General features: G+C 39.1%; 1 protein-coding gene across 1 annotated transcript; it reads right to left on the minus strand.

The window, feature by feature from the left end:
* Nucleotides 1–2,145: 2,145 nt before the first annotated feature.
* TDRD15 (tudor domain containing 15) lies at nt 2,146–11,820 on the minus strand. Its single transcript, XM_037391831.1, is given in 13 exon segments — nt 2,146–3,383; nt 3,385–3,471; nt 3,473–3,826; nt 3,828–4,283; nt 4,285–4,765; nt 4,767–4,849; nt 4,851–5,307; nt 5,428–5,454; nt 5,456–5,610; nt 5,612–6,216; nt 6,318–8,417; nt 10,290–10,376; nt 11,735–11,820. Coding segments are annotated over 11 exon segments (4,929 nt in total). The 5' UTR covers nt 8,413–8,417; nt 10,290–10,376; nt 11,735–11,820; the 3' UTR covers nt 2,146–3,254.
* Nucleotides 11,821–12,228: the final 408 nt, after the last annotated feature.

The following is a 12,228-nucleotide window of genomic DNA, read 5'->3' on the forward strand; positions in this document are numbered from 1 at the left end:
ACACACACACACACATCCTTCCCTCCCTCCAAGTTATCATGTAAACTTTATGGAACATTATAGAACACTTAGAAACATAAAAACACCTACATAATCTTTTCCACACAGTTTAAATATTCAACAATGCACATCTTTAAATAACAGAACATGTTTCTCAAAGTAACTGCATACCAATCCAAAAAAAAATTTTAAGTAATGGCATTGCCTATCTGGCATGTAAGGCCTGGCTACCTATAGAGAGCACGCCAGTTAACTACCTCTGACCAGCACAAGGCATGTGAAGGTCAAGCACACCATGCATCTCATCAAGAAAGCTGTGCGGGCAGAAAGGTGGTGCTGTTTGTACAACATTCAAAAACCGACCTGGATTCGGTGCAGGAAAGATAGAACCTACTCCACAGCTGCTGGCCTAGAAGGCAAGGGTGACACCATCCCACTGAGGAACATGATTATTTAGCTTCAGATTTTTTCCAAAGCATTCACTAACCACAAAGGTCACAGAAAGGTTCAAAATTTTCGGAGTGACTTAGGCAAGAGAAGTTACACACAGAAGATAAGCATTTTATTATTCATAACAAAAAGGCAGAATACTGAATACATGAGTATACATGGGAACACTTTTAATTCCAAACAAATGCAACCAGTTCTCTTATCACTTTCATGGATTAAAAAATAAATAATCAAATAATCAATGGCACAGTATAAACAAATACAGAAATACAACCAAATGACAAACAGTAGTTCTCAATTGAATTGTACCAAATTAAAGTATGTTTTGCTCACAATTATCCTTGCCCAAAACCGCACACCTAAACTTTCAAATCCTAAATAGATGACAATTTCTTTCCACTACATTACAAGAAAAATATAATTACAGCCAAGGCTGGGCACAGTGGAAGTACACCAAAGACTACTAGGAATAAAATCCATAACCAGGCATCCCAGCAGCTTAAATCTAACAATCATAACATAACCTTGTAATGCACTTCTAAAAATCCGTATCAACAGTGCAACAAAAGACATTCTCTATACTTACAGGTGCAGCATAATCCTGAAAACACTTTCCATTATCTTGTTTTTACCTTAAGCACTTTGGGTATCAAACCATCAGAAAAGGAATTACTATCAGAAGCTAGGCTCATAATGAGTTGAAAATAAAACACACATTCATGCAAATAAGTCTAACATTTGCAATTTGCAGAACATAAAAAAGTACACACACAGCTGTTTATCTTTTCTTAATCATCTGTCATTTCTAGGCTCCATTTTGTAACATTAGGTAAGCAGTGCTCTACCACTACACACAAGTTAAAGCACAATATACCTTCAGTAGCAAAAAAAATAATTAAAATACGCAACTTCTGTATTAATATTACACCAACAGGACTAGCATTTAGGGTAGCCAGAGGATCTTTAAAAAGACAGACACCCAAGCACCGGCTGATCCAACTGAATGACAGCCAAAAGTCTGAGTCCGAGTTAGTTAACCCTTAAATGTCAGTGCCTCTACATAAAAATTAAGTATTACTTCGCACTACAATGAATGCAGCCCAGTCTTAAAGTTACCACTCAACATGAGTAATGTTGCACAGTAACAACCACTGCATGTTATCGTAACAGCAAGCAGTATGTCAAACTATTGACAAAGAACATGCCAGGTAAGCTTGTAATTTTAACTAGGAAAAACTTCAAATTCTGCAAAATAAAATGGTGCAATAAACTGTTAACATTCACAAATGTTTACAAGAAAAACTCCATTTATTCATTAATGTGTTAAGAAATTTTTATCTTCTGCATTTTCTGATTTGTTACTAATGGGCAACTTTCACTTGTACATAGAAAATATTTGCATGCTTTATGAATAATTCACTAGCAGAACTAACCTTGTACAGAACAGCTTGCATTGTCTTATCTCTTCTTTATTCAGATTTCCCGGACACGTGTGTCTCATTTACGAAAAAATAAATTCTGTTTTCCAGATAAAGCTTTCAGGTTTTCAAAGGAATTAAATATGATATGTGGGGGTGGGGGGGTGGGGGGTGGTGTTCTTAGACCTTATTTGAATACAGAGATGCATTAGATGTATTATCTATCATTAGAGTTGTATTTATTTTTTCATTTAAATTCAATCACAGGACACATAGAGAAACCCCCCCACTCACTTCAGGCTTCATCATGCTTTATCTTATGTCCAAACAACTGAGGAAGGAGGCAGGGGGGAAAGTCAGTCAGAAAAACATCTGAATGTTTCCCTTCAAGATACAAAATGCATGGAGAAAAGTTCCTTTCTTCATTTTGACAGATGGGTGGGGCGGACAGAAGAGAGAAATCATGTACACTCAACAGAGAAAAACCCCCAATTGTGATGCAACTTGGATACAAGGATAACCTTGAGACAGGTCGCTAGCAATTTTACACCATGAGCTAACTGCAAACAACTTAGTGGCTGTCTCTCCCATAAATGCAAATTCAAGTTTTTGGCTTATTGTTAGCCAACTTCTTCCTAACAAGAGAAAAGATACACAAGAACTTTGGAATTTGAAGCACAGAGAATATGCTTGGTATCTTTGTTTTCTTAGCATCCAAACCAAGGAGGAGGCAACACCACCGTAAACCAAATGCTACTGCAAATGAAGTTTTATATAAATACATACATAAGTTATACAAGCACCCTGACAAAAAGATTTGCCAAAAACACGATTGTCTAAATAAATACAACAAGCAGTCCTGGAGGGAAAAACACTGAGAGCAGTATCTGTATGTTTGGGGGTTTTTTAATGCATTGAAGTACCTTCCTAACTGCAGTCTACTTATTACTCAAATAATTCTTCTGATAGTATCTTCATGCTGTTTAGACTATGAAACCGCAGAATCACAAGCCTGAACCAGTGCTTCTGGTAGCAGATTTACTCTGTACTAAGTAAATTTTACTTTTCTTATCATCACAATGCTGAGAAAAACGAACTTTTTCACAGAATTGTCCACCTTTTGCAGTTTTTCTTTTCTGTCGCTGTTATATGAATTCAGATCCTTTGGTCAACAATATTCCAGCACCCACTTCGATAAGTCTACCCACTGGTAGACTTCCTTATTTGAAACTTTTATCACAGACAGTCCTACACTTTGGATACTTTCTTTGTTTCACTTCTGTCACCAAAATAACAAGTTTTTGTCATAATCTGGTTCACAAAAGGAACAACAGTAACTACAATTTGGACACTGAGGCTACAAATGTTTTTTCTGATTTAATTCTGTCAACTGGGATGAGGCAGAGTACTTCTAGAGTAGACTGTATGGCCAGCAGCAATTAAGGCATGAGCTAGATTGTTCTCCTTGCACAGAACATTCACGTCTAATTTCATTTCAGGGCCATAGCATCTAAAAATGGAAGATCAGATCTGGTTTACTAAGAAGCTTCTGAAACAGAAGTTCAGCTTCATCACTCCAGTATTCCCCCTTGGCAGGAACTATTATCATGTAAAAAGCAAGAGTGTGCCAAGTGCGGTAAAACAGTCACACTTTCTGGAGTAAGTTTAAGTTTATGAATATCAGAGTAAGGGATGCTCTTAAGAAAGTCATAATCAATAAATGCAAGAACAACAGACTGACTTGTTAATTCATTAATTTCTGCCCTGTTCCACTGTGCTTCCAGTCCAAACCTGATCAAGCAGATAGCACCAGGAGCCACAAGTTCTTTTGGCAAAGCTGCCAAGTTGTCAGGAAGGTCAGACAGCAGCAAGGACAAGTTTTGCATGCAATCAAATAAGACTTCAAACTGCATGCAGAAGTTTGAAGGATCAGTAACTGCAGTTGCAAACCCAGGATAACCTTCTGCCACTCTGCAGTGCCCATGTGATTGAATTTACCTTGAATGATATATCAGACTCCTTACAGTCTTTATTACTGCATTTTTCTGGTCCAACAACAGTCCAACAATGACTTAAGAGGTGGTTAGAATACTCCTAAAGCAGAACTTTTCCTATTAAAATATCTAATTCCCAGATTTGGGAGGATTCCAAATACCTTAAAAACAAGATCCTTATTTCATGATTCAGGAGTGCATTTACTACATGGGCAAATAGAGTTTTCTTCACTTTTTTAAACCAAACACAGTTACAAAACACAGCTTGTTTAGGAATACTTTTAATCTTGTCACTGAGCACCTTTGCTTTGTTTAAGGGCACCATCTCACACCTGCCATAATACATGAAAAAAACGAGCATTAACTTCTCCCTGACTAACTTCTTTATCACTTTTGATCGATACCACCTAAAAGTTCTTTTCGGATTTTGTCATGCAGTCCAATCCTTCTTCAATGTCATCCACTCCAAGCAAATCACTTCTTTGTGCTTCTTTGGCAAGCATTACATTTAACTCATGTAATATTTGCAAATTTCTAAGTAACTGCACGTGACATTCTCCACTCTCTGAAATATTAATTACTTCTACTCCTTCTACCTGTCCAGAAATTAGATCTTGAGAAAGGACATTTAAGGATGTTTTGGAAGTATTTTTCATCCTAACAGACTTAGTTTGACTTAAACCATTCCTAGCCTTTCTATCTCAAGGATTACCATTATTAACCAGAACATGTTTTGGCCTATTTTCCTGACTACGCATTCTGTTTTGCCACCTTGTACTGTCTTTTCTCTGCAGAAGGCCATTAGACAACTTCCCATCACAATTTACTTCTATTTCCCATTGCTCTCCATGTTGCTTTAAGAACTTGCAAGCAACTGGCTTGTTAGCTCTTTTCTTTACAAAATTGGTTAGTCCAGCTTTCACCAGGAACACTTTTTACTCTAAGGAAACAATGAACACTGAGCCTTGGCAAAGTTAAGAACTTTTTTCTGAATCCTGTAGATTTCTGAAGGACCTACAACTGCCACATTACCATAGTCAATAAGGTCTACCTCAAAGGAGTTTCCTGATTTCAGAGTTTTAATAACTGCTCTATAGTAAAAACAATCGGTGTCATGCTCTCCAACAATGAGATCTCCTACCATGAGCTCATCTAAGCAATTTTCATGACCTATATTCACCATGCTTTCACTTAATTCTTTTGCTAGTTGTATTATTAAGTTTTCATCCTCTGCAAGCTGAACATAGAAACCTGATGAACTATTCACATGAGAAATATACCCTGCTACTTCAGAATTCACCTGAATATCACGTTGAGGAAGACTGATTAATTTAGGTGTATTTTCATTACGCCTTTCCTGCTGACCCATATAATTTAGACTTTCATTATGAGATTCAGGGAGAGCATTTACAGTTACTTCCTTTGAATCTAAAGCAGGATGACAGAGTTAGTGAGAAGCAGACTCTCCACCCAGAGGTTCCTCCCTGTACTCCAGAACAGCACTGACAGCATTTCTAAAACCTGGTCCTTCACTGTCCTGTAAAGTTTCAGTGTTTCAATTAAGCTGACAATAGAATTCTGAAGGACTATATGCGAGTTATACAAACCTCCTCCTCACTTCCAATTTTAATATTAAAAGATGAGTAGCAAAAGCTGTACAGAGAACCCAAAGATGCAAGGCTTCTCAGACCAATACATTCAGACTGGGTGACACCATGTTCTCTGAGGAATTCCTCTGCGCTAATCAATGGAGTCTGTCTGTAAGTCAACTATATTGCATAAACAGTTGGGGCTTACAAGAACAAGAGCATAAATTATGCAAGTCAGTGGTCCTCCAGAAGCAGAATTGAAGTCTTTAAAATGCCTACACATTTCTTCAGACCAATTAAGCGAGTCAAATCGTAAAGGTACATTTTTAAGTCTACACCTAAATGCTTGACTTTCCAGAGTTAGAAAATCTGGAAGTACAGCCTGAAGGTCTTTAAGTAAAACTCTTTCCCAATAACCACAGTCTACAAAAATCACATCAACTTCGTCTGTGGATACCTGCTGCACAACCATTTCTCTGTACCACTTCCCATCTTTGGGGCATTTAACAATCTGTCCTGTTTTGTAAGGACTGGTATGTTCTTTATAGCAAGTCTGAATTTGTTCCATTAAGTTATTTAGCTTTGGTAGTTTGCTTTGCAACTGACATGAAAAGTCTGCTGGGGAAACCATGCAAGAACACACTACTTCAAAAACAGCTCCTGATTTAAACACAAGTTCTTTATAAAATAAATTCTCCTCACATACCAATTTACATGTTTTAGAGAGAGCACCTTTTCCAAAACAGGGCAGCACAACAGATTTTTCTCAGCGATAAAGGCACACTTAATGATTTTTTCTTCTGAAATCCTTCTCCATTTCCAGATACCTTACTTCTACCAAAATTACAGATGCTCTGTGCGTTTACTTTTTTTTTTTTTCTTATATTTGCAGATATTTAGGTCTTTACCTTTTTTTGCCACATTTAGAACAGAATCTTGCATCTTTTCCCAGTACTCGGCATATCCAGCTTGAACCATACATGTGGCCACATTCCTTTGCTTCAAACCATCCTTATACTGTGCCTGAACAATATATGTGTTGTTTTGCCTTCCAATGACATGAAGCAGCAGTAATTTGTTAAATACAATTTCTCTGAAGAAATCAATTTCCTTTTTAACCCACACCTCATCCACAGGAAACGTGCAAGCAAGTTTACAACACATAGCTAAAGCTGGTAAATCAGAGAACTGAGGAAGCAATGTTTTCACATCGTAACAGGGTACTGTATCTGTATTTCCAAAATCCAGAAAATAAATAGTAATGTTTACACGAAGCACTTCAGTGACAACACCCCGATAATACTGCATATCTTTGCTATACCGGGCACAGCACAGCAGTCCAGGTTCTGGGTTTTTAAGGACCATTTCATCAACTCCACACTGGTTATATGTGTCTGCAATATCTTTCATCAAGGCTTGAAATTCATTCTGATATTCACATGTTTGAATCCAGAAGTCAGATGGATTTATGACATATACCACAAAAGCAGTATGAAAAGAATTCATTTGCATTTCTACTCTTCTGCAGTGGCTTGACAAAGAAATATTCCTTTCAGGTAAGCAGCTTTTTGTATGTTTATTTCCCGTACAATTCTTAAATGAATTGTACCTCTCATGACATGGTTTGTCGTTTACAGCAATACTTGTGATGTTTGTTTCCGGAAGTGAGACACACGATGCAGCTGCCTCATTCTTTTTTTCTGGATGCTTAGTATTGATTCCCTGATTTAGATTTTGCAGCGTAATATAATACAAGCCTTTAATGTTATCGAATAAATCAACAAGGACACACACAGAAGTCTGTCCTATCAAGGCCTGTGTAAGTTCTTTCAGCTGAATTTTTTTTACTGTTTCATCCTGACTACCAAAACAAGACAGCGCACATGGAAATGAAATCATTGGTAATGCCATGAACTCTACTTTAAGTTTCTGAACACAACTAGATGGCACAGCTTCAATATTGCCAAAATCCATAAACCAGACTTCCACGCAGCCAGAGAGAACCTCTTTTATCACTCCCCTATGCCACTGTCCATTTTGCCTTTTGGCAGCACAGAGCAGCCCTAAACTTTCAGAAGAGTTATTTTCTCTACTGATAGCTTCATAGTACAAATGCATAGCTCCTGTCAAACCTTCCAGTTCTTTCTGCCATTTCTGCATCTGACAGTAAAATTTATTCGGGCTTACTGCAACAGTTATTTTTACAATTTCTTTACTGCCGACAGGTAGATGTGGAAAGAGATCACCTGGAACTGGCCAAAAAACTGTTGGTTTCTCAGAATCACTCAAAGTAAGCGACTCCTTAACTGGATACTTCTGTTGCAACAATTGTGGCACTCTCTTACAAAGCATTACTTGGGGAAATGCTCTTAACATTTCTACAATAAAACAAAATGAATCTCCATCAATAAATTTTCCTAACTGCAGTTCAAGAACATCACTAATGATCTTTGGCACTTCTAGAATAAACAGCTGGCATGGCGTAACAGCTTTCACATGACCTGTAATCTGTACTCCTACCAGAGATGAAAAATAGTTAACAGCTTTTGGACCCCATTTTTCTCCAAAAGGAAGTATGTTTGCAAAAACACCTGAAACCACCTTTGGAGGCAGCTCAAACAATTCATCACAAGCACATGCAAGATGTGTTTCTCCAACAACTAGCACCTGCCCAGTGTCTATAAGAAAAGCCTTGCAGTTATTCTCTCTCTTTTCCAGAACTCTTCCCCTATGCCATCTTCCTTCTGTGTCTTCCACCAAACAAGACCCACCAACATAAACATTATCTCTTACTTTGAATACACGCTGTATTTCATTTTGAAGTATGTAATAGTCAAGCTCACATCCTGCCTTGTATTGTTGACCCTGGAACACTATAACCAAGCATTCGGAGTGGCATTCTACTTGAGTGATTGTCAGATTCACATCTTCTATGTTTGTTGAAGGCGTCAGAGAGACCATCCTGTCTGCAAAGAGAAGGCATAAGATCAGCCTAGCCTGGTAATTTTCCTTTTTATTTTTGCCAAGTAATTATTTACATGAAAGTTGTTTTCAAAATGCTTTAATACATTGTTACACTTCTGGTTAAAACACATACTAAACATTTAACAACCTCATGTTCTTGCGCAACTGCGATACCCTTGACACAATTTTCTTTAGAAGGACTTTTTCAGATAACACCTGAACATTAGAATTCCTCTTGTGGCTACAGACAAATTTTACCACTTGAGAATAATTTGTAATCAGAAACTTGTCCTCAGAGTAAGACAGAGTTAAAGATTATAGAGAAAATGGCGGGGGGGGGGGGGGGGGGGGGGGCAGTGGCGGCAGACAGACACACAGGGATGTGGAAAAGGACAGGACAGATGACCAAGATAACTATTTCTCAAAGAAAACAAAAGAGCAGAAAGCCATTAACGCCATTTATACAATCTCAGTTCATCTCACAAATGTTACTTACATGCAGTAAATTTAACTGCAGATCTCTCCAAAGGAGATCCAACGCAGTGTTTCATTGCACTGAACTTGCAGTTACAAGGAGAGTTTTACCTGCAAAAGTACTTTCAGCCTGGTTTTCTCTTTCTTTTTAATATGCAAATGACAAAGGTCTCCTCCCCTACCACCCTGCTTTTTCTGCATAAATCACTTCTTCAAATCAGTAACATCTTGTAGCTGTTGTGCTTTACTGTTTACCTAATCTGGCTATCTACACACTACCAAGTATAGCTGTAGCATATTTTAAGTTTTCATAATTGCAAGGACATACAGAACACATTATTTATGTCCAACACTTCTGCACTGGTGCGTTTTGTACTGTCTCAACACTCCCAGCTCTGACAGTTTAAGTATCCTTGAACCCTTCAGATATTTCTCTGACCTTCATCTCTAATCTAGTCTTCAAGATCAGCTTCCAGTTCCATTTAAATTTGTCAATGGATCTGTTACCGCACATTGTTTGAAAAGGCTATGCATGCCATAATTTAACCAAGTAATTCCATGAAATGAACTGCTGTCCTAACAAAGTAATTAGGCTAGACAACACCTATCAAATGTGCAGACAGTAGATAAATACACAAGGCTAAACTCGACAAAGCATATGCTTGATTTATGATTTTTTTTTTTTAAAGCTGAAAGTGAATATTTCAGTTTCAACTACAAGTTATTATGGCAAGCCCTTCCTCAGCCTGCAAAAAATCTTCAACAGAACTGCCAGGATAGTTTTTTCACAAGCATACATGAACTAGCTGGGGATCATACAATCTGTCTTCAGAATAAATATTGATCCCTATCATTTCAGTTCCACAGAAAATAAAAATGAATAAGTAAATGAGTACTCCTACTGTAAATCTTACCAGAACATCTTAGGCGGGAAGAGGAAGGATACAGGACTTCTCTAAAACAAACAAACAAAAAACCACCCACAAAACCAGAAACGACAACTGAAACTACTAAACACTCAAAAACCTCCCAGTAAAAGCAGTACCAAATCTAGATCTGCAAACACCTGCTTAAAACAAGCCCCTCTGTTTTTCACTTTTCCCTGGAATAAAATAGAAGCCTAAATTCTGGGGTTTTTTTAATAGAAGAAAACAGCTTTCAGGGAAGGCTTCTGTCTGCCTGGAAGAAGCATCTGATCATCACTTTTAAAGGTGCACCACTAATGCTATGGGCACCTTTTCTTTTTTTCCTCTTTTTAATTGAAACAAAGCCCTAGTTGCAGGAGGAACACATAACAAATCAACTTGTGCATCAACATCTGCCTGCCCATTGTCACAGCCTACAGCATCACACAAATAGCCACATATCTACAGTTTACAAAATAGCCTTTTTTTACTCACCTATACACGGTTCAGACTTTTCATTCAAAACACACCTTCAGAAACCTCAGCCCTCTTGTTAAGAGCTCTGCAACTCTACAAGGAAAGCTGACAGAAAAAAATTAGAAAAAAGTAAACTAAGTTATTGTACTTTGCTAATAAGTTAATTGACTTGATTTTATAAAATCATTTTTTAATACAAATATAGAAAGATAAGAAATATATTTTAATGAAACTTGTAGCTGCATAGTAAAAGCTGCTATGAAATCCTTTGTACAGTCCTGTACCAAGGCCAGAAGAATGGGCTAGATAGAATCATTGTTTATAACTTCGGTAACAAATTTGGGTTTTACAGATTTCTTTGTATTTGACTAGTCTTCTGTCTATAGAAAATGTATTGAAATGTCAGAATATAGAATTAATGGGAACTGGGGAGAGTTGACTGGAACAACTTGTAGTTACCTGCCAAGAAACCGTGAACTTTAGTAAAAGGTAATTCTGGCAGGGGGAGATCGCGACCACCGACTCATATACCACCTACCCAAATCGTACCCCAGACCCATTTCTAGACTTTTCCAACCTTTACTGCTCAGAATCGGACATGGGAGGAGTGTATGTTAATGATTTTCAGGAAATATTATTATGCATACATGTTTAATGAATATGTATGAATAAGTTCTATATATGGTGTATGACTCTGAAGCTCGGTGTGCGTTGATCGTGAGAGGACTCACTCACGCACCCAGCCGTCAATAAAGAAGTATCTGCTCATCTACATCACATTGGTGTCGATAAGTTCTTCATTCCGAGATTTCAGTGCCAGTACTACTTTTAAATCATCCTCCTGCCCATCGAATGCACCCTGGAAGTTTTCCACATGCCGTTTAATTATGTTCAAGATTTAAAAAAAAATAATTACAAAACTGAATCCACCTTCCTAAAACCATGATAAGGCCATTCTTCTTTCACTGCAGCTCAAAAAAGCCATCAGTCAGAACACTACACAGATAACCTACCACCTACTTTCTAGGCAAGAACAGCAATACATTTATCTTTGTTTGCAATGCTTCAACTATCAAAATCTATACTCTCTCACTCTACTATACAAACTTACAGCACAACAACAGAGCTTTTAAATACAATCAAATGCAAGACACAAGCGACAGCTTAAGGTACCTTTACCACCCCCCCAAAGCAGCAGCTCTGACCGGGGCTGTTTGACACCCCAAGCCGCGATCGCCTGCGAGGAGCTGGGCTCCACCCGGCAGCGCTCGGATCACCGGATGGAGGCTGCCACCGCCAGGCGAGACCCCAAAGCGAAGGCAGCCATCCTTCGGCGGCAGCAGCAGCTTCCTCACCACTCACAAGCGCGAAAGCGACATGCGAGAGCCACAAACACCACAGCAGACTACTTCACACCACCGCAACACCGAGCCCAACAGCCTACCAGCGCTACCAATGCTCACCCATCGCTGGCAAAATGGCGGCGCGAAAGCACGCTCTCGCACGCCGCGCAGCAGCACGCCCGCGCTCTGGCGCCACTGGAGGCGTAGAGGCCCTCAGTGTGGGGGCGGGGCTTAAGGTTGATTGGCGGGAGCGCGCGGGCCGCACCCAGCCAATCGGCACGGCTCAGGGGTGGAGGTGCCGCCCACACCGGGGGCTGAGGGCGGGAGGGCGATGTGGTTGGGCTGGGGCCGCGGCCGCGGTCCTGCCCGTCGGGGTGCGGGCGGCCTGGGCGGGCCAGGGCTGGCCCGGGGCGGGTTTCTTTCGTGCTGTGATTTCTTTCATTTGACTGTTTGGGGGTGGGGGCGTGTGTTCCTTTGTGTTTGTATTTTGTAGCCGTCTGTTATTTATAAGGTAGCCTCTAACCTTTGTATAAACTGTGGGTCACTGAATCTTTGGAGCTACTTAAAGGTGGTTTGAGAACTCGTACTCTTTCCCGTTATTAGGAAGAAATTAT

This window comes from Falco rusticolus, chromosome 6, assembly GCF_015220075.1.
Source record: "Falco rusticolus isolate bFalRus1 chromosome 6, bFalRus1.pri, whole genome shotgun sequence".
NCBI lineage: Eukaryota > Metazoa > Chordata > Aves > Falconiformes > Falconidae > Falco > Falco rusticolus.